At 47.7% G+C, this 25,071-nt stretch overlaps 11 protein-coding genes across 11 annotated transcripts; 6 read left to right on the top strand and 5 right to left on the bottom strand.

The window, feature by feature from the left end:
- Nucleotides 1-72: 72 nt before the first annotated feature.
- On the bottom strand, nt 73-3,601 carry GGS25DRAFT_272264 (uncharacterized protein). The gene is made up of 4 exons (XM_049257397.1): nt 3,386-3,601; nt 3,125-3,306; nt 1,620-3,054; nt 73-1,560 (listed from the first exon to the last, which is right to left on the bottom strand). Exons 1-4 carry the CDS (start codon nt 3,429-3,431, stop codon nt 641-643), a joined length of 2,583 nt encoding a protein of 860 aa, XP_049116505.1. The 5' UTR covers nt 3,432-3,601; the 3' UTR covers nt 73-640.
- A 1,060-nt stretch (nt 3,602-4,661) lies between these two features.
- On the top strand, nt 4,662-7,126 carry GGS25DRAFT_489902 (putative dipeptidase). The gene is given in 5 exon segments (XM_049260943.1): nt 4,662-5,108; nt 5,120-5,601; nt 5,671-5,883; nt 5,959-6,498; nt 6,557-7,126. The coding sequence occupies 4 exon segments, from the start codon at nt 5,358-5,360 to the stop codon at nt 6,952-6,954; spliced, it is 1,395 nt and encodes a 464-aa protein (XP_049116504.1). The 5' UTR covers nt 4,662-5,108; nt 5,120-5,357; the 3' UTR covers nt 6,955-7,126.
- GGS25DRAFT_489899 (ribosomal protein S13) lies at nt 7,127-8,275 on the bottom strand. Its single transcript, XM_049260942.1, has 5 exons — nt 8,182-8,275; nt 8,086-8,132; nt 7,908-8,023; nt 7,815-7,859; nt 7,127-7,712 (listed from the first exon to the last, which is right to left on the bottom strand). The coding sequence occupies exons 3-5, from the start codon at nt 7,908-7,910 to the stop codon at nt 7,386-7,388; spliced, it is 375 nt and encodes a 124-aa protein (XP_049116503.1). The 5' UTR covers nt 7,911-8,023; nt 8,086-8,132; nt 8,182-8,275; the 3' UTR covers nt 7,127-7,385.
- Nucleotides 8,276-8,514: 239 nt separating this feature from the next.
- GGS25DRAFT_489894 (peptidyl-prolyl cis-trans isomerase B) lies at nt 8,515-9,775 on the top strand. The gene is made up of 4 exons (XM_049260941.1): nt 8,515-8,870; nt 8,942-9,068; nt 9,159-9,310; nt 9,386-9,775. Exons 1-4 carry the CDS (start codon nt 8,543-8,545, stop codon nt 9,601-9,603), a joined length of 825 nt encoding a protein of 274 aa, XP_049116502.1. The 5' UTR covers nt 8,515-8,542; the 3' UTR covers nt 9,604-9,775.
- On the top strand, nt 9,752-10,607 carry GGS25DRAFT_489891 (trm112p-like protein). The gene is made up of 2 exons (XM_049260940.1): nt 9,752-10,165; nt 10,390-10,607. Exons 1-2 carry the CDS (start codon nt 9,980-9,982, stop codon nt 10,585-10,587), a joined length of 384 nt encoding a protein of 127 aa, XP_049116501.1. The 5' UTR covers nt 9,752-9,979; the 3' UTR covers nt 10,588-10,607.
- Nucleotides 10,608-10,928: 321 nt separating this feature from the next.
- On the bottom strand, nt 10,929-12,418 carry GGS25DRAFT_489890 (BIG1-domain-containing protein). The gene is made up of 4 exons (XM_049260939.1): nt 12,032-12,418; nt 11,600-11,955; nt 11,325-11,543; nt 10,929-11,264 (listed from the first exon to the last, which is right to left on the bottom strand). Exons 1-4 carry the CDS (start codon nt 12,127-12,129, stop codon nt 11,125-11,127), a joined length of 813 nt encoding a protein of 270 aa, XP_049116500.1. The 5' UTR covers nt 12,130-12,418; the 3' UTR covers nt 10,929-11,124.
- Nucleotides 12,419-12,430: 12 nt separating this feature from the next.
- On the top strand, nt 12,431-13,650 carry GGS25DRAFT_271984 (nucleolar protein 12-domain-containing protein). The gene is made up of 2 exons (XM_049257395.1): nt 12,431-12,820; nt 12,904-13,650. The coding sequence occupies exons 1-2, from the start codon at nt 12,608-12,610 to the stop codon at nt 13,354-13,356; spliced, it is 666 nt and encodes a 221-aa protein (XP_049116499.1). The 5' UTR covers nt 12,431-12,607; the 3' UTR covers nt 13,357-13,650.
- On the bottom strand, nt 13,526-14,486 carry GGS25DRAFT_272014 (tropomyosin-1). Its single transcript, XM_049257396.1, has 3 exons — nt 13,943-14,486; nt 13,664-13,839; nt 13,526-13,616 (listed from the first exon to the last, which is right to left on the bottom strand). The coding sequence occupies exons 1-2, from the start codon at nt 14,242-14,244 to the stop codon at nt 13,677-13,679; spliced, it is 465 nt and encodes a 154-aa protein (XP_049116498.1). The 5' UTR covers nt 14,245-14,486; the 3' UTR covers nt 13,526-13,616; nt 13,664-13,676.
- Nucleotides 14,487-15,336: 850 nt separating this feature from the next.
- GGS25DRAFT_489884 (uncharacterized protein) lies at nt 15,337-17,445 on the top strand. Its single transcript, XM_049260938.1, has 2 exons — nt 15,337-15,921; nt 16,021-17,445. The coding sequence occupies exons 1-2, from the start codon at nt 15,642-15,644 to the stop codon at nt 17,112-17,114; spliced, it is 1,374 nt and encodes a 457-aa protein (XP_049116497.1). The 5' UTR covers nt 15,337-15,641; the 3' UTR covers nt 17,115-17,445.
- A 1,510-nt stretch (nt 17,446-18,955) lies between these two features.
- On the top strand, nt 18,956-23,186 carry GGS25DRAFT_271772 (histone H3-K4 methyltransferase Set1). The gene is made up of 3 exons (XM_049257394.1): nt 18,956-19,710; nt 19,815-22,851; nt 22,903-23,186. The coding sequence occupies exons 1-3, from the start codon at nt 19,090-19,092 to the stop codon at nt 23,004-23,006; spliced, it is 3,762 nt and encodes a 1,253-aa protein (XP_049116496.1). The 5' UTR covers nt 18,956-19,089; the 3' UTR covers nt 23,007-23,186.
- Nucleotides 23,187-23,748: 562 nt separating this feature from the next.
- On the bottom strand, nt 23,749-24,884 carry GGS25DRAFT_271765 (Fcf1-domain-containing protein). The gene is made up of 3 exons (XM_049257393.1): nt 24,666-24,884; nt 24,129-24,577; nt 23,749-24,007 (listed from the first exon to the last, which is right to left on the bottom strand). The coding sequence occupies exons 1-3, from the start codon at nt 24,699-24,701 to the stop codon at nt 23,872-23,874; spliced, it is 621 nt and encodes a 206-aa protein (XP_049116495.1). The 5' UTR covers nt 24,702-24,884; the 3' UTR covers nt 23,749-23,871.
- Nucleotides 24,885-25,071: the final 187 nt, after the last annotated feature.

Below are 25,071 nucleotides of genomic sequence, written 5' to 3'. Positions count from 1 at the left end.
CACCACCACCGAAGCCGAGAAAAAGGGGGGGTTAAGGAAGTAAGGGAGGGGGAAAAAAATATAACAAACACACTTCCTCTCCGTCCAGAACGGTACAATAGAAAGGGCAAAGAAAAAGAGGTAACAGTGATTCTGCTCTTTCACGAGGTCTTCTCCGAAATATATCAATCGCCTTCGTATAGTATGTAAAGGTGGGAAAGGGGGTGCGTATTAACTAGGTATCTACACTGCATAGTGTAGTACCAAACCACGATCTTATACATCAATATAGTAGCCGGGCCCTTTTCCTTTTCTGATATTTATAGCATTAGGTAAATAGGTAAGATTCTGTAAAAGAGACAGAAAGATACATTACGCAACGCCATCATCTGGTACTCGTATTGGTATTGGTATAGAGAAAGCCACCGCCTTCCAACCCCAAGCCTTAATCCATAACATTTCAAGTTTGTCCATAATGTGTAGCGAGAGCCTGCCGTCGCTGGGCCTTTTTTAGAAAAAGAATAGGAAAAGAACGCCGTATACATGCGTATGATAAAGTATTAGGTCATTTGATCCGTCTCTTTCTCGTATGGCTCAATTTAGCGCATCCCACATCACATCCAAGTTCGTAAGTACCTTAGCCGTACCCATCCATGCATTACTAGTAGTCCATGGGTGTATCAACAAGTGTTACACCACGGTCCTCCGTTGGAGTTCCACTGTCTCGGTCTCGGGTTATCTTGCTCACGGGTGTGGAAGGTGTACTTCCGGTGCCCGTGGTCGAGTTCGTCCCCACACGCCTTCCGCCTACAAACCGAGCACCGCTTCGGCTTAAACTATCTCTCTTCGAGATCATGGATTCACTGATGATCTTGGGTGAATCTTCATGAGGGGCTCCATTTGGTTCGGATGGGGGTGTGTGCGTCCCATCGGGAACCTCAAGACTCGACCTCTTGACCGTGCCTAGACTGCCGAGACTGCTTCGCTGCCTGTCATTATTGGCCGTAGGACTGGCTATGGGGAACCGAGTCTCAGGTCCACCGGTGCTTCTATCGCGTCTATGACGAAATCCGGGCGCAGGACTTGTGGCGCGACCGCGCGGTCCTACTTTCTCTAGCAAGGCTCGTTGCCTTTCTTCCATGTGAGCTCTCCTATTGCTCTCGTCTGTGCTGATGGCTCGGGGTCGGCTATTGTTATTGGTGCTGGTGACGGAGCCCGAATGGGTAAGAGTTGACATGCGTTTCAACTCGCTGAAGATAGCGTCCTTGTGCGCGAATAGGTCACGGATTAGGCGGTAGGCGTGCTTCTCCTCCATGGTCAATGAGGTTTCGGTTCGAGGCCGCAAGATGCAAGGAGCCAGAGAAGTAGCAAGTTCGTTTACATATTTCTCGTCCGCTGAGGTCAGGTCTATCAGTCTTGTAAAGTGGTTCATGCAGGCGTCAAGCGTGGCGATATTGGTGAGCCGTAACTGCGAAAGGGTCTGCTGCAGAACGGGGATGCGCGCCAAGTCAGTGGTATCCGTTGTCGGGGTTGCATATATGGTTCTAATGATCTCATATACGTGAGAAGATACCAGAGAGTCTGAAAGTATCAGTTAGTATTTATCGTAGCCTCGGCAGACTTGGGGAGGGGGGACATACCAGGGAGTTCCAAAAGATACAGCTTGAGTAAATGCGCAACGGTAGGGACATCAAACTCCGAAAATACCTCAGGGGAGAAAGATTTGCCATCATTGATCTTTGCTCGCAACTTATGAACCTGAGGGAGCGGAGCTTCAATAAGCCATACTCCCCGTCTCGCTTCATCGCCTTCTAGATCCGGATAGTGGTTATCGAGATACGTCAAGATCGTCGTGATGATGATAGGAACACGTTTCTTATCTGCTCGGGCTCTAGCTTCAAGATCTACACCAAAGGTCTGTTCATCGACTTTGTTGTAATAGTTCTCGTATGTGATGACCTTGGGAGAAAAGCGGCCTGTCCTATAATTCTCTAGGAGGTATCTCAAATCACCCAGAGGTTGAACGGTCTCCTGATAGAGAATCATGCGGTCTACAGCAGACTGTAGGCTTGGGATGACGTTTCCAATGGTACCCGAGAAATCGAGGATGACAGTCTTGATGGCCTTTAATCGGTCTAGCTCGCAACGTTCGAGAAAATTCAGATGCTGGAGAATCGCTTCTTCTAACTCGCAACGCATTTCGTCAAGCTTTCGGACCCCATCCTTATACTTCTCGTCGGCCTCCCTTGCTTCGCGACGCAGACGTTCGGGTGCAGTTTCGTTCGGGTGCTGGTTGTTGAGAACATTCCAGCCAGATAAATACCCACCGACGGCACCAACGACAGGAGATTCGCTGCCATCTTGAGAAGTAGGCATAGAGAACGTCCTGGAAACCGCTTTCTTCTCCGGTACCCCTGAAAGTTGGAATGCCTTTGGTCGCCATTGGTAAAAGAGCTTCGAGCTGTTGGCGAAGTTGTTCCCCACGTTTCCGACCAAGCGGAGGAATCCGCTTGACACTAGATCTTGGCCAATTCGTTCGGAATAGCTAACGCTAGTCGATCCCATGTGTCGTTGAAGATACTCGACGATATCAGAGCCAGAAGATGTGTTGAGATACGTACCAAGAATGGGCACTTTTGTTTCTCCCATCTTGATGGTCTCCAGCATGTGAGCTAGGATCTTCTTGATCTGCTCAGTCTGGTATGTCTCGTCACCAATTTCGTATATTACGTCTTCCTCTTCCTCCTCCTTGATGGATACCTTGATCTCGGGTATGTTTTGGTTCTGCTTAGGACTTGTCTCCGGGTCTTGAAAAGCCAGCTTGTTCTCCTCCTCGAGGTCCTCGACTAGGCGACATTTGTTGAAGTAGTTGCTTCGTAGCTTTTTGACTGCCTCAGACTGGCGATCATGAGTTTTAATACGGCTCTGCAGGTCCTCCTGTGAATCTTGAATGCGAGATTCGTGAGCATCACACCATCGCGCAAACGGATTTACAACCAGGTCTCTGATGCTCTGTGCGATCTTCTTGTGGGTTTTTGAGGCATCCACCATCTCGCTTCGGACACCATCGTAAGCCTAAGAAAGGTGAATAAAGGTTAGCTAGGCCACTCTGTAAAGAAAAAGGTAATAGGAATGCGTTTCATACCTTTCGCACACTTGCGCCATCATCACGCGAGAAACCACCATTGATTTTGTCGGCTGCAGGCGCGATTTCTCCAAGTTTCCCGCCATAGATATCCTCGGCTTCAGCTCGCATCCGAGCGATCGTCAAGACCTGTCGGTTTTCCTCTACGCCTTGCTGGAGCTTGGTGAACAGAACGCCCAGGCCTTTTCGGAAGATGTTAGGTTAGTCTCTAGTACAAACATGAAAAGAATAAGTCGGGCAGCGACTGGATGTCGCACTCACCTGCGGCATAGTCTGTTGACCAAAAAGAATCTGCGAACCCCGGCATGTTGATGACGCAGCTAGTTAGGGAAACCGGTAGATGTTAGGGCCGGGTCGGGGATCTGATGGAAAGTTAAATCCAGGGGCCTTTTTGCGTATTGTTCGAGTTGAGAGCGGAAGCTGTAAGGCGCAAACGCAAGGCCGGATTGTAAATGCGATGCGGAGCCAATGGCAGAAAAAAAGGAGCTGGCTGAAAAAAGAATCGAAGGCGAAGGCGCTCGGGGACGTATAAGGAGATGGAAATCGGCGGTGGGTATCACAAACGGGTAAACCGTGTCACTATTACAGAATGAGAGAAATGGAGGGGGGGAATGAAGAATGAGAATGAGAATGAGAATGAATAAAGGTCAACTGTTTTTGATTAGATGTAGTGTAATCGTTGCCGAGTGCCGTGCTACAAAGCGAACAATTTGAAGAAGAGAAGAGACTAAATGCGAAATGTATAAGGTATACAGAAAGAATGAATGATAAGACCGAATGTCTCCATATGTTTCTGTCTTGCTCTTCTTTTCTACGAAATTCCTACACCAATAAAGCAAGTTAAAAGGAAGCTTGGACAGCGAAGGAGGAAAAAAAAATATACCTGAAGCTGAAAACTTCAATGATCATTGGTCAAGGATTGGACCTGCAAACCCCAGGGGTGTTTCTTTTTTGGTTATTGCTGCTGCCGCCTTTTTGTTTCTACTGCAACTAATGTACATGTAACTACATGTAACTGCGTTGTAGCCCTGGAGTATGTACTTGAATAATGTTGTAGGCTGAGTTACAGGTACATTACTACAGGCACATTACCCGCTGGGCTCAATGTACGCTTGGGCTTTTGGGTTTGGGTTGGTATGTAACTAAATCCATACATCCAACTTGAATCCACAGTTGTATATACATATATGGGGGGGTAATGCCTGGTACCATGACATACTCCCTACGTACATGAGTACGCATGTATGCAGTGTATAATGTACGTAAAACAGGTACGCGCATACCGAGTATTTCGTAAAAGCCTATAACAAATCGGGGACTAACAAGGGTCACTGGTATCGGACAAACATTGAACATGTACATTAGTTAGTTACAACTACGCAGTACATACATAGTTAACTACTAGGTATGTAGTAGTTATGTTTTAAGTACTACTATGCAAGTACCTCAGCACTATGTAGGCATTACATGGGCCCAGCCCACGCCATAGGAATGAGCAAGAGAGAGCCCTGTATAGACTCGTTTCACCTGAACCTTTTGGGCATCGGCCCTGTCGAGCCTTACAGGAGGCACGTCAGCAGCAGCCAAGGTTCCAAGGTTCAGCATGGTTCAGGGTTATGAGAGAGGCCTCTCCATTATCGATATAATTAACAACTTCGTACTCTCTAATTAGCTATACTTTGTTACATGCCAAACATACCAGACCACCAACTTGGCCGGTCACGTAGATCGATCACTATATATGAATTTAGAAACACCCAGCGTCACGGTATATAAATCCCTAAATCCTATCTACCTAGGTAGGTAGAAACGAAGGAAACAAAACATCCATCCATCCATCCATCCATCCATCCATCCATTCATTCATCCAGTTTTAAGCCCCGTACCAAGTTGACGGGTTTTAGCCTGTGGGCTGACCTGGCAGGCTGACACTATTAATGATCATAGCTTTGCTACATAACCGGGGAAGATAAGTCGAAGATAAGTCGAAGATAAGTCGAAGATGAGATATGTATTGTACATACAATTATACATACATATGTACATGCATAGACAATGTAGTATTCACGGCATGCTACATTAGGGGCAGCTTTGTAAGCCACCGATAGCATGTGTTCACCTCGAACGTCACGGATGATTGACTTGAATGTCTCAAATATTACAAAACCCTCCTTTCTATTGATCACGTACACATCAACTGAGCTAAGACAAATGATAATAATTCCATCACTTGATGTTGTCAACCTACAAGATGCATGAGAAGGTAGAGCCGAGAGTCGGGACCACCACACCCACTCGTCCTCGCCTCTCATTTGCGAAGACCGCAATTGTTGTTCTATCGTCACTGTTAATCTTGGGTACACTACTACATCCAACCTCGCGATGCCATCACCCATTCTCAAAGGCGTACTCTCATTTCCATCCATTGTCCGTTGAGGAAAGAGTCCATAAAATACTCTCGAAAACTCCTTTAATAGGTAGATCTATATGAATCTCAAGCACCTTTTGATTTCCAAATGTAAACAAAACAACTAATGATCGACAAGACGGACACAATGACTTTGCTATCTTCATCCGGGCTCTCTACAATAACCACATCTATAACGAGAACTTTACCGACCCGTTCGAAAATGGCGGGCTGAAAATGCACGTCGACCTGCCCAGGTTGAGGGCAGGAAAGAATGGAGGTGCTTTTTGGAGCGTCTTTACTCCTTGCCCTGAGAATGGCACGGATTACTCAGACGAGAACTATGCTCCTAGTTAGTCATCAACGCCAAAGTTACTATCTGAGTACCTGGTAGTCACGTTTGTGATCACGTCTAACAAAGTACCAGGCGTCCAACTCACTCTACAGCAAATTGATCTCATGACCCGGCTGCAGAATGCCTACGCCAAGGACTTCTCTGGGATCCCGGTAGACAGCGAGGCGGCCCTAGCAGCCTTCAAGCAGGGCAAGCTGATATCCCCACTGGGCATTGAAGGGCTCCATCAAATCGGCAACTCCGTGGCCAACCTAAGAAACTACTATGCCCTGGGCGTCCGCTACGCCACGCTGACCCACAACTGCGGAAACCTGTTCGCCGACGCGGCGCTCTGGGAGAACCCCTTCCGCAAGGCTCCCCCGGTATGGAACGGCGTCTCCCCCAAGGGCAGGCAGCTTATCAACGAGATGAACCGCATTGGCATGCTGGTGGATCTCTCCCACGTCAGCGCAGACACCATGAGGGACGTACTGGGTGGGAGTGAGGAATGGGCCGGTAGCAAGGCTCCGGTTATGTTTAGCCACAGCTCTGCCTACGCCATATGCCCGCACCCTCGAAACGTGCCCGATGATGTGCTCCAGCTCGTGAAGAACAAGAACTCTATCGTAATGGGTAGGTACCTGCCTATGTCCTGGAAGCTTCCCCCCTGAATATGGCTGACCGTTGGCAGTGAACTTCTCCCCCGACTTCATCAGCTGCGTGGACAAGGGCGCCGAGAACGGCGTCCCCGAGTTCTTCCCCGAGAACAACACCCTCGCCCAAGTAGTCAGCCACATCACCTACATCGGGGACCTCATCGGGTACGACCACGTCGGCCTCGGGAGCGACTTCGACGGCATCCCGTCGACCCCCGCGGGCCTCGACGACGTGTCCAAGTACCCCGACCTCGTCGCCGAGCTCCTGCGCCGAGGCGTCTCGGACGAAGATGCTGCCAAGGTCGCCGGCGGCAATATCTTGCGCGTCTGGGGAGACGTGGAAAAGGTGGCTGCGAAGCTGCAGGGCCAGGGGGGGCCGGTGCTGGAGGATGACCTTGCAACCCTGTTTGCGGAGGATTTTGCCGACATGTGAGTATAGTTATCCTTTTGAGATCTAGCCTCGAGGTCAAAAATCAACCTGGGGGGTTGTGTGGCTTTACGTTCGTATCTAGGCTAAGTAGGCACCGAAATAATTACCTAAACGGTAGAATAAAGCATTGTCGTTATTCACGTACACATATGTAATACAGTCATCATTTAATTGGTAGTCGATTTCATGAGAATGTAGTGTTTATACACTCGAATATGCGAGGGAATAATGTCCCAAGTCTGATATGCAAGCAAGAGGCCCCTCTCCTTCTTGCCGCCTTTACAGTAGGTACCTAGGTAGGTAGCTTGGAGTATATTATAGACCTCTATTCTAGGGGCTTTCTCTGTAGCTGCCTCCATGATTGTAGTAGCCTGGATCTCGAGATCAAGAATAGTTCCACCACTATGCGATTCATTTTAAAGGGCGGCACGGCCTTAAATCTTAGACTGAGTTCCTCCTCTCTCCAGACAGTTGAACTTCCTAGCCGTGATGATCTGGTTCCTCGTCCGCTGTCCGCGCACCGGCAGACCCATAGCATGTCTTCGTCCTCGGTACGAGCCCATGTCTCGCAGCCGCTTGATGTTGTCCTGCACTATGCGCCGCGCGTCGTTTTCTATCGTCATCGTGGACAGCTCGGTGGTCAGGGCCGTGATTACTTTGGGGGCGACGGACTCGCAGCGGGCTTGCGGGTGGATCGTGTACTTGGCCATGATGCGGGAGGATAGCTGAGGTCCGAGGCCGTAGAATGTCTCTAGGGCTTTCTGTATACGGGTTGACTGCTGTTAGAGAGAGAGAGAGAGAGAGAGAGAGAGAGAAATAATGTGTGGGTGTCAATGCGCTGGGTAGCTCGACTAGAAAATTACCTTGACGAACTTCCTCCCGTGGAAGTTGACACCCATGATGAGCACCTAGATTCCAGTTAGCAGCTATAACAGTAACAGCTGGAGCTAACTTACCATCTTGGGCGATTTGGACACTCAGTCTTTGTAAGATGCGGTGGTGGTATATGTATTGTGCCCTCTCTTGAAGGTTTGTGGTTTTGCGGTTTGCGGCAACGATAAAAAGAGTTGATCTGTATAACGCATGTGTGTAATTGGTTAATGATTTATCCATCCATGGATGCTACGTACGTACATAATACAGCTTAGAAAGTCAACACTTTTGTCCGATAAGCTGATAGTCTTGTAAGCGTTAGTTATCTGCACTAGATATAGTAGATAGGCACTGTACCTTAGGTAGTGTAGTTGAAGTGGAACCCCGCATTCACCCGCCGTAGGCTATTGATCAATTTGACCAAACAGCGGATTTAGTGGTTCAGGGGTGCTAAACTCTTGCGACACGCTCTAAACATGGAACCTTGGAAACGTTGCTGCTGCAATTGGCAATTGACAATTGGAGCTTGTGTGTCCTTTTCCTATTTCCACTTTCTTCCTTTTTATCTCTTTTCAACACACCCCCCTTTGAACAACTATTAAGCAGGGACCAATTCCTGTAGGTAAAAAAAAAAAAACTCTCCATTATCATATTCTCCCAATCTTCCACTTATCATTCTAACTTGGATAGTTCTGAATAGTACATCCCTATCCTCATCATGTTCAACCTTCGACGAGTGCTCGCCGGCATCCTGCTGCTGGTGGGCGTAGTCGTCATCTGCTTCTCGCAGACGACTGAGGCTGCCAAGGGCCCCAAAATCACCCACAAGGTCTACTTCGACATCACGCACGGCGATGAGCCCCTCGGTCGCATTGTCATGGGTCTCTACGGCAAGACCGTCCCTAAGACTGCTGAGAACTTCCGAGCTTTGGCTACTGGCGAGAAAGGCTTTGGTTATGAAGGTTCAACCTTCCACCGAGTCATCCAGCAGTTCATGATCCAGGGAGGTGACTTCACCAAGGGCGATGGCACTGGTGGCAAGTCGAGTAAGTGTTTCTCAACGCCTTCAACTGTAATTGGCTATGACAGTACTAATCTTTAATCTTCATCTGAATAGTCTACGGCGACAAGTTCCCTGACGAGAACTTCAAGCTAAAGCACTTCAAGAAGGGCATGCTGTCCATGGCCAATGCCGGCAAGGATACCAACGGCTCTCAATTCTTCATCACTGTCGCTATTACCTCGTAAGACTCCCCAAATCCCTTTCTCTCTCTTCAGCTAGCAATACAGTTGTAGGGAAGATATAATTTGCATTGGTGCTAACAGCAAAACAGGTGGCTCGATGGACGCCACGTAGTATTTGGCGAGGTTCTTGAGGGCATGGACGTTGTCACATTGATTGAGAACGTCAAGACCAAGCCTGGTGACAAGCCTGAGAAGGTGGTCAAGATTGTCAAGAGCGGAGAGCTTCCGGTGCCGCCTGAAGGTATCCACAACGAGCTATAAACATAAAGCCTCATCGTCCGTTTTCATACTGATACGTCTACCGCACCTCTTTCAGGTTCCAACGACCACAACGGAGACTCAGAATGGTCTGCAGGATCTATCGACGAAGAGAAGAACCCATTTGTGGATACTGCCGCCTCTTCAGCTGGGTGGTCTGTCCTCCAAAAGGCTCTCCTTTTCAGTGTTATCCTAGCCGCTATCGGATTCTACATCCGCCTGTCAAAGCGTAGAGGCGACATGGACGACGTAGCGTACCACAAGACGATGGCTTAGAATTCCGATGTTTATAGTTTCAGATTGAATGGAATACAAGATGTGTTTGACCACCTACTAGCATAAATCAGTTAATTGGCCTCAAGTAAATGTGTTGGGTTTATTGTTGCCGTTAAAATCATCACGTGTGACTTGTATAATAAGAAGAGAAAAAAACGTGTTAAAACTCGAACTTTTTTTTTTCGCGCCAGTAAAAGTATAAAATTCTAGCATTTTACCTATTTAGCACCTAACCCAGCAAAGCAAGCAGCTTGGGCACCTTCGCGCAAAAAAAAAAAAAAAAGAAAGTGTTATACCCCTGAATTAGCAGATATTTGTTAGCCAAATAAAAAACGGAAAGGAGACACAGAAAAAGAAACAGAAAAGAAAAGAGAATATGAAGGTCCTAAGCCTAAATTTCCTGACCTGCGCCGTCAAGGCATGCAAGAGCAGCTCGGACTCGTACCCGCTGCACCCCAAGGACGCCGAGCTGGTGCAGGACGACGTCGAGGTCAACGCCCAGCTCTTGATCAACCTGCTGCCGCGCATTGACTGGACTGCGCTGTCGACGACTGCTAGCGAGGTATGTGTTTTTTTTTTTTTTTTTTTTTTTGCTTTCATTGTCCTCGTTGGTGTTGAGGTTTTGTTCGGTGGTGGTTTCTTGCCCACAAACCAAACCAAACCAAACCAATCTAACCACCACCCTACTTCTACCTACCTAACTATTTCACATCGTTGTCCATTATGCATTACCATTACCATTACCATTACCATCCCGACTAACCACCTCCCCCTTTCCCCCACTAGCTCGGCTTCCCAGCCCTACCCCCGCAGCCGCCGTCGGCAGAGGACCTGCAGGCGGACGCGAAGACGCTGCAGGACCTGCACCACCTGCTGGTGCAGACGCAGATCATGGAGGGCAAGCTCGTGTGCGCCAGCTGCGGCCACGAGTACGCCGTGCGCGAGGGGATTGCGAATTTCCTGCTGCCTAGTCATTTGGTGTGAATGGATTTCGAGGGAAGGGGAGGGGAGGGGAAAGGGTTAGGACGGTCGTGGGTTCGTTTCGTTTTTATGCGGGTGAGAGCAGAAGAAGGGGGGAAAGCTTGTGAGATATCCCTAGGTTAGACGGGTAGACTAAAAGAGGATATATGGAAAGGGAGCAAACAAGAAAGAAAGAAAGAAAGGGCGTTTAGGTGTTTAAACCCTTTTGCGCTTGAGGCAAGCTGATATACTTTGATATCTGATATCCTACCTACTTTATCTACAGGTATCACGATGGCGATGCCACTATAACGCGAAGAAAAAAAACACTTCGCGGGAAAGAGAAAAAAGCCGTTCAATTCTAGTTGCATACTATATCTACAGTCTCCTCCCGTTTGATGACAAGCTGTCGTATGTTTGGAAGCCTTAGTCGACTTCTATGCTACCCATTATCCGGACTCCCGTGAACCCAAAATCGTACATTGCTACTGACTACTTGGATCATACCACCTAATTATCACACCCAGTTGGATTGCTTTGGCATGTATGCATGTATGCCCTTTACTGCTGCTTCTTTTGCGCGGCCGGGCCCATCTCCTTGTCAAACGCGCCGTACGGGACTTCGAGACTAGCAACTGCGGCGATACCGCCGTACAGAATGGTCATCAGGACTATTAACGTGATCAAAGCCATAAAGATGCCTATTTGCTTGTTAGCACGGGATGGCAGTTACTAGCGGGACTTGGAAACTGAAAACTGACCTGGGGTAAAGTATTGGTATTTCTGGAAGAGGGGAAGGTTGGTGGTATTGTCTGCTCTCGGTTGGACGGGGTTGAGCTGTCTCTTCAATTCCTGACGCGTAGTCTCCTCGAACTCGGGCGTATAGGTCTTGAGTGTCTCCTTCTTGGGGCCGCCGGCATAGATGACAGTGTAAGAACCCTGCCTTTTATATTGCTCCAGAATGATGCTAAGCTCCTCGTCTGTATCATGTTCAGCTTTACAGTCCCTAGTAAAGGTAATAGTAAATAATATATACCATTTTGTTTCAGCGTCTTAGCGCCATCATCAGTTGACGGGAGAGGAGCAAAGGTGAGCTCTTCGATGAAGGGCTGTCTCTTATTCGCACAGACTTTCCGGATGTATGCCGATATTTCCTTGGTGTCCATCTCTCCAACGACCTCGACAGTACTCCATCGCGTATAAGCCAGTTGTACTGCGTGAACAAGGTTGATCATCTTGTCCAAGTTTTTCCAGGACAGGTCGGCATTGTTGAGATTCGGTTGGTTGATAATGAGGTATCGCTCGGTTGGGCAATTAGCCAGTATCTGCTCGACATCATTATGAACTTGGGTGCTTGACTGTATTTCTTTGTGATTCCCAGGGAAGTAAAGGCTGGTTAACAGCTGTGGTTAGCAATGGCCCATAGGAGACGCGCAAGTGAGGCGAGTATTGAAGTTCAATTGCATACTTAGCTGTCGAGAACAGGATGAAAGGGGAAGTATCAGAGAATGCTTGCGCCGATGTGAAGCAAGCTGCTAACACCGCAGCAGTGTGGAAGAGACGCATATTGTTGATTGAAGTTGAGCCTTTATGTGGAAATTGGTTACGTTGGTGAATTGATGTAATAATAATGAGGTACGTAGAATAAGATGGAGCTTAGAAGGCTGAAGCTTCTAAATGAAGTTGACGTTTGAGCAACAGGGAAGCGCTCCAGGGCTTAACTATCCAAAACGGCTTATTCCGGCCTAGCTACATACAATACATAGATACTGGGTGGCAGTGGGTGCGGCAGCCTCGGGGGCGAATATGGGCGATAAGTACCTGAACGGGTCACTAAATTCACTGGCTCAAGGATGGGGCGGGGCAGGTTAGTTGCAGAGTTAGCGCTGTAAATTATAGCCTTGAAAGTTTCCAGTGGCTAACTCAATTATCAACTTTCTAAATTTTAGCAGTTTATGTACTAACATTTCAAATATTAACATATTAACGGAATTTGCTACTTATCCATCCTTATCCAAACTTCAACAAATAGCAAAAAGTCATAATGTTCGCGCGACCACGAGTCAAGAAAGGCGCACTGCTTCCGCCACCCAAGAAGAGAAAAGTTCAGCATCTGATCGAGGAAATCAAGTTCGACAACGATGCCCGCGATGATTACTTGACCGGATTTCATAAGCGCAAACTACAGAGAGTCAAGAATGCCCAAGATCAGGCGGCCAAAAGAGCAAGAGAAGAAAAGATTGAGATGAGAAAACAGGTATGTACTATGTTCACATATACAGTAGCATGCTTCCTACGATATTGGAATTTGGGTCTCATTAACACATGTTCTACTTATAGCTACGTGAAGATCGCAAGCGGGAAGTCGAAGAGCACGTTCAAAATGTCAATGCACTTCTAAAGCAGGCAGAACAAGCCGGTTACGTGGGCGGAGATGCAACATCGGAAGATGACATGGGCGAATGGGGAGGATTTCAAGACACTCCTGAACTAGAGCCGGTAGATCACGAGGAAGAATACATCGACGAAGAACGATACACTACGGTGACGGTGGAGTCGGTAAATGTGTCTAAGGATGGACTGTCAAGTTCCAGACCAGAGGAAGAAGACTCGGGCGAGGAGGGACAAGAAACGGCGACAAAGGGGGATCCTAATGCCTCCCCAGGGAGCAAGGAGAAACCCAAGCCGCCACAGAAAAGGAAACACAAGTTCAGATACGAGACCAAGGCGGAAAGGCAACTGAGCCAGAGGAAACAGAAAGCCTCCAAGATTAGAAGGAAACCACGTGATTGATTAACGCATTCTCTACCCGTCTCGCAAAGGTTTGCTGTTGCAAATACCACATATAAGTCCACCATAGAATAAACGTGCCTCTACCACTCGAGTCCTCCCCCTACTATTACCCATACCACGGCCAATTTCGTATCCTCGAGATGGACGGAAGGTTCCGGTCGGTCGATCGGTTGGTTAGTTGATGGATGGATCGATCTAAATAAGCCCCCTTCGTGTAAGTTGACATGGTGCCGGTGTTGGTATGAACGAAATCCCTAAGTCTTCCCCTAAGCAAAACATTCGCATCGCGGCACCGGGTTCGACGAACGGTAATACCGAGTTTAGATGTTGGCCATCTCATTTTGGAGGTCCTCGAATTCCTTCTGGAGGCCCTGGTATTTCTTCGACATCTCCTCGTACTTGGTCTCCCACTGGTCCCGCTCGGCCTCCAACGCCTGTACCTTGCGCTCGAAGTGACCGGCTTTCACGTCAGTTTGGCGAAGCCTATATAGTTGAACATGGTTAGCTATCTGGCCTTCTTCGTCTTTTCTTTTATTATCTCCGTAAAAAGAATGTAGTCGGTGGTAGTGTTTAGGTTGTGACTTACTTTTCATTTGTCTCACGGAGTGTCTTGTCGGCTTCCTCTGCTTCTTCCTCAAGCAGTTGGAGTCTTCGTTGAAGGGTTTCGTTGTGCGTACCATGTTGCAAGCCCTCATCGGCAGCCTTCTTCAGATCCTTGATCGTAGTGTCCATCTTCTCGTTCTCGCCTTCCAGGAGGCCATTCTTGTGGGAGAGGGAGGTGATCTCTTGCTCCTTAGCCAGGTTTTCCTGTTCAAGAGCCTTGAGCTTAGCCTGCAACTCTTCAACTTTGGCAGATGACTCGTCAGCCTCCAGGCGGAGCTGGTTCATTTTCTAGAGCGTGCATCAAAGTTAATATCGTAAAATCCATGATTAAGACTGATATAAACAAAGAGGTAGATAGGAATGATATTCTCAAGCTCCTCAAGCATGGCGGTATTAAGACTCAAGAGTTGGGCCCTTGAGTGCTCTTAAGATCGCGCATGTTCAGAGTGGCTGATAGTGGGGTAAAAGGGGGAAAGCTGTGAGATATGATAATATGTCGGTAGGTAATGTATGTACGTATATTATCGACTTACCTCTCTGATGCGGTCCGCCATCTTGAACTGTTTCTTCTGGAAAGTGAGTCAAGGTAAATTAGAATAACAAGAAGGTTGATCGAGAAACCTGTTGAAGTTGGTGATGTGTAGGTAGTGGTAGCAGTGGTGGCAGTGGTAGTTGATTTAGGTAGGTAGGCAGCAAATTGTAGACTTTTGCGAGTTTTGAGGAAGAATAAAGAAAAAGGGACTTTATTGAATGGAGTGATCGACTAACTTCAAATGTTGCCAGTGCCAGTAGATGGACAAGCGTGGAAAGCGTGGAATTTCATAATTAGGTATGTATGGTTGATGCGTGGGTTGGTACCGGATGGTACCAGTTAGTAACCAGATTGCCCCGCCTTCCCTCATTACCTGCCCTGGAAAGGTTGACCGATAGGGGAATAGAGGGAATAGAGGGATCCGTCTCATGATTTGTTTTGGGCACACAGCACACAGTGCGATCGTTTTTTGTACTAGGTGGGGGAATTATGGAAACCACTATGCGTAATGGGACTTTACGGTAAATTATGGTAATTATGGTAATTATGGTAATTATGGTAATTATTATGGGGGGCATCTTTTAGGTAAATGGTGAGGCGACAACTGTTTGTAATTGCATCTATGAAATATCTATGCACTGTACGTGATATGTAACACAAACGAGGGGCTAACTTTTTAGTACCTACCCTAGGTAACTTTGTACTAGTTGCTACTAGGTAATGTTGAAGTCGGTATCCACCCACACATGCCGTGCATTACAATAAGTCGCCGTTGCTGTGTCAACTGATTTACCAACCCTAAAACAGTTAGTTACAAACATTCCAACAAACATAAACCATTCTCTCGAGAACTTGGAATTAAGGCAAACCTTTGGTCCTAATTCATTCATCAATACTTCTTCCTGCTTACCGCTGATTTCTACCCACTATACATACGAATTTAATTCATTGTTGGAAATACACTAAACCTCTACGTTGACAGGGACACTCCCTTTTCAACGCCCTAGGCATACACATAGGCCGAATTGCGACACTGAATTAAATTCCCCAGAACTTGGAACTACGTGGTAACTTACAACTTGTCAATAATCTTCCCGGGACCACATACTTTGTTTCTCTACCTATAAACAAGAATAGAGTCTTAAGTACAATGTTGGCCGCTCGAGATCAAGAGAACCTTTCGTTCAACCGACAAAATGGCGCTGCTCTCAAGCAACAACAGGGCCAAACCAAGCGCCATCTTCAGCCCAACACTCCGGGAGCAAGATTCGCCAATACACCAATCAAAGTTCCTTTGAATGATGAGAATGGTGCCCACGCAGCCGGGGGTGCCAAGAGCATCCTCGGTGGCAGATCAAGGGGCAATGAGAATACTCTCACGTCTAAAGGAAAGAAGGGATCTAGCAAGGTTAATTTTGCTACACCTTCCGGTGTGTAACCTACCAAGAGTCCACCAATGATCTGGTTGGCTTCATAGATGCGACCAGTATTATGTGTTTGACCGAACTGAGACTAATATGTGTCCGCAGAAACACGAAGCCGAGCACCCCTTGGTAATAAGACGACGAACGCAAAAGCCAGGAGTGGGCAAGCAGTGAGCGTTAAGAGTGCTGTTCATGAACTTGAGAAGTCTCAGGTAAAGGCGTCAGCAACGAACAAACAGAAGCAGAAGCATGCGCAGCCTGAGCTACAAAAACTGGAAGTTCATGCTGAGGAGATAGACCCAGAAAATGAAGAGGAGATCGAGTACTGTCCACCAAAGCCGAAGGACCTTCCGTACGATTCTGATGTCTTCCCCGAAGGCGTTCTCAAGTTTGATGCTTTGAAACCTGAGAACCTGTTCAAGGGCTATTATGACTATTACTACAACCCTGTCGATGAAAATGGGGTTTCTCTAGCCGACAAACAGCTCAAGGAGAAGAACAAGAAGGCCATGGAGGAGTGCGACAGACGAATCATGGAGGACATTGACAGCTTTGAATGGTGCATTGAAGATGAATTGGATCCTGTCAAGAAGAAGGTCCCCGCTCTGGCCCCTATAGATGCCAATGCGAAGAGACCATTCATCAGAGCTCCTTCCACCCTTCGATCCAAGAAGGCTGCCGATGCTCTGTCTATGGATGAGACAACAATGTCACTGCAGCGAAAGGCAGCTCGATCTGCGGAAGTTAATAGAGCTCCTACCAAGAAGGCTACGTCCATCCCCTTGCCTAGTCTTAGGCGACAGCCCAGTGCACAGGCGCACGTTGGGCCCAACAAAACGGCCAGTGAAATTGAGGCCAACTCGAGAACCACGATTGGGTATAATAGGGGCCGATCTACCGCCTCACTACTTACCCAAGGAACCACAAAACCTAAGAGGCCGGCGTCGAAAACAGGGTTTACTCGTTCTGACACGACATTGTCAACAGACTCTGACAAGACCATTACTCCCGCCCAATTCGCCAACGACCAGGCTTCTGCTGCTGCTGCCGAAGATCTAGAATGGAAAGAGAGGGTTCCGTTCCTTTCAATTTTCAATCCCGAAAATGAAGATGACGAAGATGAATACGATCTCCTAGCAGGTGGAGTGTCTAAAGGTGTGGATGAAGACGAGGAGTTCGAGTTTAAGCTCATGGATTAAGAATCTCATATTAATTAATGGCAACCGGCGTTCATGGTTAAGTCGGTTGATATGAGTGGGAACTCAGGTTGGCGTATACATATTTGATTTGACTAGATTCGGAAGAAACGCTTCGGATAGGATCAAAAGCCTGTATTCATAGTTCACGAAGGTTGTCACGCTACTACGACTGCATCTTATCCAACGTATGATAAGACGAGCATTTGTAGGGAGGTTGGACAGCCATATGAATCTTCCCTAATAGTCTAAACCAGCCTACAAAGTAGGCCAATATTTATTAGGTACGCTTGCTAAGTATCGTGGTATCGTAGAGATACATCAATGACAAAATGATACATACCTACACGTTTATAAATAACATTAAAATATGTAACATGTTGGCCCCTAAACAAAATTTTCTTAACTTTCCAGTTTTCTGTTTGCCCCTTGAGAGGCCTAACAAGTAGTTGGGCCACACGTCGAGTTTTTGGTCATGTAGACTCTTTCTCGCTGACGTGGAGGGCTGACTACTGCTAGAAACAAAACAAAACAAAACAAAAAGATTATGGCCAAATCTTACGTGCAGACTCAGGTTGGGAGTCTGCTTTGTACCTGATGCAACGTCCTGCTTGTACTCGTGAGATTTACTAGGCCGGTTTCGTCTATATGTATGGGTTATGACAGACAATGAATAGATATATCATTGCCAAGGTTGGGATATGTGACTTCGAAGCAGCATCGCCGAGGACAGTTTGCATAATAGCGAATACATGTAACAGATTGAATGCGCTCCTCTATGTGTTATGTGTTGTGTGAAGGTTTGCCCTCTCTAAGCCCCTGAACACAAACAGAATCTTACTTACATACATAGTGGTATCACAGCCAGTATACTACCTACTAGTAGCAATACATACTTAAAATAGACATCATGTATGTGTGTACTTTGAATGTAACATGTGTAGATTTTCAGGTAGATACAGCACTACATACCTGACTAAGAAAAAAAGAAAACGGCAAATAAAAAAAATTAAAAAGGAAAGAGAAAAAAGGAGTTGAATCGAGTTCTAGATTTATCGTGTAAACCCGATTCTATTCGCTGCTACTTCCTTATTGCTGATACATTTAGGTGGGAAACAACGAATAGTATAAAAGCGGTGACGTTGTACTGCATAAGAAAAGGTACAGGCAAATTTGGCTTGTGAAACATGCGACACTAGTACATGTAGGTATTAGTAGGTACCGAGCACGGGTCCTTATGTACTTTATGCGTAGAGTTGTAGTGAAGCAGTACCCAAGCACAGTTCCATGATACCCTGAATATGTACCTGTGAAAGCCACATAGCGCGCCTAAACTCTCTCAGACTCCAAAAAATACATACATAGCATTCTTAATAACATTAAACATCATTGATGCATGTATTTGTACTGTCTTGATATGTACCTTCCTAGCTACAGTGACTTAGTGTGGCGCATATTGTGGCTAACTCCCCGGACTTGGTCCCATCCATCCCTGAAATCAGAATCTGGCTTTGCTCATCGACCGTCAATTCAACTTTTCGACATCAGCCTTCCCATTTCTGCATTTCCCGCCCACTTTGCTCAGCCATAGCAAAGAAGTGTATTCGTCGGCGCAAATTCAACGGACTTTCACTTTGTATCTATTTGCGACCATATTGTATCAGTTTTTATTTCTCCTGTGTTGCTTTTCGCCCTTACATCTGCACCTAAAGAAGAGAAGAGAAGAGAAGCAGAAGTTCACTTACCTACTTAGTACTTTGGCCCTTTTTTTAGAAGTCCCACACGTCAGAATCTCCGATCCTGTCGCGTGGACGCAGGAGTTTCGCGTATCCTCCTAACACCACACATTACGAAACTACCCTACCCATCAATCGCCTACACTTTTTTTTTGCTGAATGAATGGTGTTTTCGATTCATATCGATCCGGGATATGATGGTCGGTGGATAGTCGAAGCCGCAGACTTCGACTCTCCTAATTATGGCTCCTAGCGCTGGCTATAAGGAGTTCTTCCCTAATGCTCCTCGCGCCGCTAGAGACAAGGCTAATGAACGGGAACGCGAGAAATCTTCGAGAGCATCAGAAGCTGCCGACAGTGATTCCAAGACAGCAACCCCTGCTCATCGCGATGGCGCGAAATACGATTCGTTGTTATCTGATGCCGCACATCCCCCGATAGATGATACCGAGTCTTTGCAAGGAGATATCTTGAATGGAGTCGGTTCCGCCAGTTCTCACGCGAGTACTGCCTCATCTGTCTTTACCACCTTCAATTCCTCCGCGGCTTTGAACCCTTCATCTCGCGCTTCCAACAGTAACCTTACACCCCTTACAACAATGGGCTCGCCCACATATCCTTCACATATACAATCCGCAAAACAGCGCACCTCCGCCTTTCACAACGTCACCACAAAATCTGAAAGCACGACCTCAACCACAGTCACGGGACCGCTCTCTAATTCCAATATTTCTGGGCGCCCCCCAGCTCGAGACCCTAGCAAGCCAAGGGGAACCAAGTTAATACACGATCCTTCAACCGACAAGACCTTGTCTTCGAACGAAAGGAAATCCCTGAAACCCAAGTATAAAAATATTGGTTTGGTACGTATAACAATATACAATATACAATATACAATACAATAGATGTGGACTATGGGGGGGCGTCATCTGATTTGTATGAGACTTTTGGCTAATTTGTTGAATAGGATGATGACGCCCCCCCCAAGGATCCCCGACTATCTAAAGGGAGTTGGTTGGATTATATAAATGTCGACTTCCATTTACCCAAGGCAAGGCTGCGCCAGACACCATATAACCTTAAGCCATATCAGTACGATGCAGCTACCTCGATCGGCCCGGGCCCGCCAACCCAGATTGTTGTCAGCAGATTCAACCCTCTAATCAGCTTCTCTAAGGTCACAAATATTTTTGGCTCATTTGGCGATGTGGCCGAGAGTAGTAACAAGATGCATCCCGAGACAGGGATTTATCTTGGCTTTGCGACCTTTCGATACCGAGACCAGAAGCAGCCACGACGCTCTCCCGTCTCTGCTGTTGATGCAGCGAAGAGAGCTGTTAGGGCTATGAATGGGAAAAGGATAGAGGCCAACCCAATTAAAGTGGAATTTGACCGAGATGGCAAGAAAAGTAGGCTTATGCTTGAGAACATTTTGAAAAAAGACCACGAAGAAATTGCGCGCATCATCAGTACACCATCGGTACCAACAGGCCCAAGAGTAAAGCCTCCAGATGTCGCAGGCCGGGCACCCCCTACCGCCCCGAGAGGCCCTGCTGCTGAGCGACAACAACGACCGGGAGCTGGGCCCGTTGCTCAGCTAGCAGCAGAACCGAACTGGGTGCTTCCGACGAAACCCAAGACTCACCCCATACCACCCGATACACAGCTCGTATCTTCTACTTTAAAAGGCGAGCCTTATGTTTTTGTTCCCGACACGAGCGTACCATATATGGCAACGACAGTACCCCACATGAAGAAGCGCCTTAAGTCTTTCCAATTCGACGACATACGAGCCGATCGGACAGGATATTACATTATCTTTCCCAATAACTCCTTTGGACGCGATGAGGCCTATAGGTGCTTTAGGTCGGCTGATGGTAGTGCTTTCTTCACCTACACCATGGCTATGCAGCTTCATGGTGTCACTATATCTGGGTCATCTCAATCTGTCAGTCAGTTGCAACGAAGCGAGCCTGAAAAGCGGTCGTTTACGGATGCGCGTTATAGAGACGAGCACCAATATCGGCCACGCGATGAGCGACGTCGGGATGAGGAGGCGGTACTAGAAGAAGAGAAGAAGCAAAGAGCTAAGAACTTTGACCCAGTCTTTGAGGCTATTGAGGTAGTCCGGCGCGAGATGAAAGAACATCTAATTCGGCACATAAGAACGAAAGTTGCTGTGCCAGCATTGTTCACATTTCTTGACCCGGCCAATCATGTAGCTAAACGACGCAAATTGAACCTCCCAGACCCATCAGGACCATCACGACCTTTAATCAGTAGCGAAGAGCGGGAGGTTACGCCGATTAGCACGCCCAATTCACGAGCTGATCCGATTGAACGTCGCACCGCCCGTCTAAATGTCACTACACTACCTCGGATCAGGAAAGCCAAGGGCCAGGGTGCTGCACAGCGAAATTATGGATTTACAGATCCATTTGCGCGTAAACGATCGTCCACTGTCCACACTGCATTCCGTTCTCTTCATCATCGACTGCAACCTCCAGATAGTGACGACGAAGTTTCAGGAGATGAGACTGAGAATCGCGATTCGATCCTTCGCGATGTTGAGGAGCCTGACTCCCGCCCTCGCAGCCGCATGAGCACAGAGGACGATGCCTTTGAGGATAACTTTGGTGATGAGGACTCAATGACGGATGCTAGTTTCCTAGTAAACGATGGTGCTATCAAGACAAAGAAGCGTAAGCTCGATTTGCAAGTAGAAGCTGCGATCAAACGACAGAAGAAGTCGGACGAGGAGCTTTTTGGTGTTACTATCGATACGCTGGAGCACGAGTTCCCGATTGTTGATGTCGCTGTGGGTGACGGTGAAATCGAGCCTCCTGAAACTACAAAACTTTCCACGCCTCTTGAAAAGACCCCCAAGGGCCGAAAGAAGGCAGCCGCTGCAAAGCCTAAGAAGAAGACTAAGAAGCAACTCTTTGAAGAACGCGAGGCTATGAAGAAAAAGCAGCAGGAAGCATATGTTGAAGAGGCCTTAGGACAACCAACAAAAGAAGAAACGCAAGAGCCTGAGGAACCCACGCAGAAACCTGCTCCTAAGGTTGTAGAAGAGGTGGTCTGTGAGGTGTTGCCGCGGGATGAGCGCTTTTCCGATGCAGTCGTTCGCGCAATGGTTCTACCTGAATCATTTGACTTGTCACTGCGGTCACTCCCAGAACTTACCCTTCAACCAAACGATCAACCTGATGCTAGCAAGCTTCGCAAAAAGGTCAAATCAAGCGATATTGGTGAACCCCGACTCTGGGTATGGAAGCACAATCGCGTGCGAGAACTCAATTCTGAACCTGGTTCAGCACCCATGGAGCCACTAATCATCGAAGGGTATTACGTACCCAATTCCACAGGTTGTGCCCGTACCGAAGGCGTCAAGAAGATCCTCAACTCGGAAAAATCCAAATACCTTCCTCATCATCTCAAGGTGCAGAGGGCCAGAGAAGAGCGAGAGCTTCGTGCCGAAAAGAAAGATGGCAAAGACACTGCAGCTGCAGCAGCCGAGGCAGCGAAGCTCGCAGCTGAGAAGTTGCTCGCCAAGGGTAACTCGAGAGCAAACCGTGTCAACAATCGCCGTTTCGTAGCCGACCTAAACGACCAAAAGAAGACCCTGGGCCAAGACTCGGATGTTCTGCGATTCAACCAGCTTAAGAAGCGGAAGAAGCCTGTGAAATTCGCCCGCTCCGCAATCCACAACTGGGGTCTCTACGCGATGGAGAACATCAACAAAGACGACATGATTATTGAATACGTCGGCGAGGAGGTTCGCCAGTCTATTTCTGAAATTCGGGAGAACCGGTATCTCAAGAGTGGCATCGGCAGTAGCTACCTGTTCCGTATCGATGATAGTACGGTTATCGATGCGACGAAGAAAGGTGGCATTGCTCGCTTCATCAATCATAGCTGTATGCCAAACTGTACGGCAAAAATTATCAAGGTGGAAGGCAGTAAGAGAATTGTCATTTATGCTTTACGAGATATTGCTCAGAGTAAGTCAACGTCTCTTGGAATTTTGATGGTAATACTAACACCCACGACAGACGAAGAGTTAACATACGACTACAAATTCGAGCGAGAAATCGGAAGCTTGGATCGTATTCCTTGCTTGTGCGGAACAGCAGCTTGTAAGGGCTTCCTCAACTAGTCCTACCGACTTACTTCGCTTTCGCTTTCGCTTTGCTCACGATTCGGAGTTCCATCTCTGTTGCTTGTTCGTCCGGAGTGGGTGGTTTACTACATCGCGATCATCTTCATTTTTTACCAACGGCGCACCTTTGGTCCAGTCTCGATTATATATGCATGCCGAGGGGACCACTCGGCCAGGAACCAAAAAAATGGCTGTACAGTACCTATGTCACTGTTTGATCCTCCCTCGCGGGGACTTGTGAACTACGGCGTTTTGTTGTATGATCCTTGATCTTTTAGAGGCCAATATGGCAAGGGTTTCAAAAAGGACTTCATTGTTTAAGAGGTGGCTACGTGGGATCGTAGCACCGAGGAAAAATGGACCGAGATCAAATGGCTGGCTACTGCTACCTATACTACTTACATGATGCTGTGGCTATCCCATTTTTTCTTTCTTTTGGTCGAGGCTGTTGGGTAGAGGAGAGAGGAAACCCTTCAACAAGAGGAGGCTGTCGACGAAGTGTATATAGGAGCATCCTCCACCCCCAGGTGGTCTCAACCCCCCTACCCCCAGTGTGGCAAGGCATAGCTCGCTGGGGGGTAATAATTGTGATTGCCCATTTCCACATGAACCAATAATGGAGTCATTATGACTGACAAGAAAATAAGAAGTTTTCATGAGGATTGATATGTATATGTTTTTGGTTTTTCTTTAGCCCTCCATAACTCCGTCTTACAACATCGAATGGTATGATGCTGTGAAGCCTATAATCCCCAAAATACTTTTTGCACCCCCTAAAACGCCTAGAATGCTACCAATGATACATCTTATCTACTCAAGTTCGATCATACCTATCTATCTAACCTAGCTAGGTAGATGGCGACTATTGCGGAGCGCCGGGTAACCTCTCGATCACATATTTTCCTCGGGCGACGTTCATGATGGGGACACCGGGGATCTTTCGTATTCTTCGGCAGAGGTCCTTGTCGTTGGTGGCGACGATGTATATGCGGTGTTTCCTATATTTGGTAGCGATAGTATTAGCTTTCTCACTCATTCTATGTGCATTACGGATGGGTGTATGGATGTATTTGATGTGGCAGGAGGAATAAAAGAGAAGAGGAAGGAAAAGAATCTTACATGACACGATCGACAATGCAGTCATCGGCATATACACCCTTATGGTCGCACTGGAGGCGCTCCCAGCGCTCGTCGCGGGCGATGCGGAGGGCGATGCGGTACTTGGGCCCCAGCTTCTCGAGCTCGGCCATGACGCAGCTGGAGATGATGGGGTGGCACTTGGCGAAGAGGCAGTCCATCATGGACTCGAGGAGCGGCAGCTTGCGCTGGACGGTGTGCGAGAGGAAGTTGGTGTCGACGAGGACGCTGTAGGGCGGCACGAGCGCCTCGTTGTGCTGGAAGAAGAGCGACGAGGGGAGCTGCGGCACCTCGCGGCGCACGATGTCGCCGTTGCCGGCTGCGGTGGCGGCCGCCGCCGCCGCGGTCTTGGAGGTCTGCGGGTTCGACTCGTCGCCTTTGGTCTTGTTCTCCTTGAGGCGCGCGTCGCGGCGGGAGATTATTCGCTTTACCTATAGAGAGGGCAGGCATCAAGAGGTTAGCTATGCGATGCGCTTCTTCATGTGGCTTATCGATAAGAGATTTGGTTCATTGACGGACCTGGGCGAATTTGCGTGTCTTCTTTGCTACGCCCATGGCTTTAGATCGGTGGTTGTGTCTCGGGAACTCGTTGAAATTAGGTCGGTTAATTCTTTAAATTTGGGAAGGAATGGTTGCTTCAACTCGAAAGATACCGTAGAAGGCGTGGCTGTAGATGGCTGGCGGGTCTGAATTGGAAGGAATTCAAGGTTGAATAATCTGCCACTTTGGAAAATCTTGACCGCCCTGGAAGATGGAATATCTGATTAGCCGCGCGAGGGCGCGGCGCACGCAAGCACGTACTACGTAGGGGTCTAGCTCGTTCTTAGCCCTTGTCTCGTTTTAGCGTGTTGAAACTTGGTCATTGCGCAATACCCTACCCTATGATAGGCTACAAGTATGTACACACATGTGCCCCAGCCAACCC

This window comes from Hypoxylon fragiforme (genome assembly GCF_022984875.1).
Source record: "Hypoxylon fragiforme strain CBS 206.31 chromosome Unknown GGS25scaffold_5, whole genome shotgun sequence".
Classification (NCBI taxonomy): Eukaryota; Fungi; Ascomycota; class Sordariomycetes; order Xylariales; family Hypoxylaceae; genus Hypoxylon; species Hypoxylon fragiforme.
This window is presented reverse-complemented; position numbering and strand designations above follow the sequence as displayed.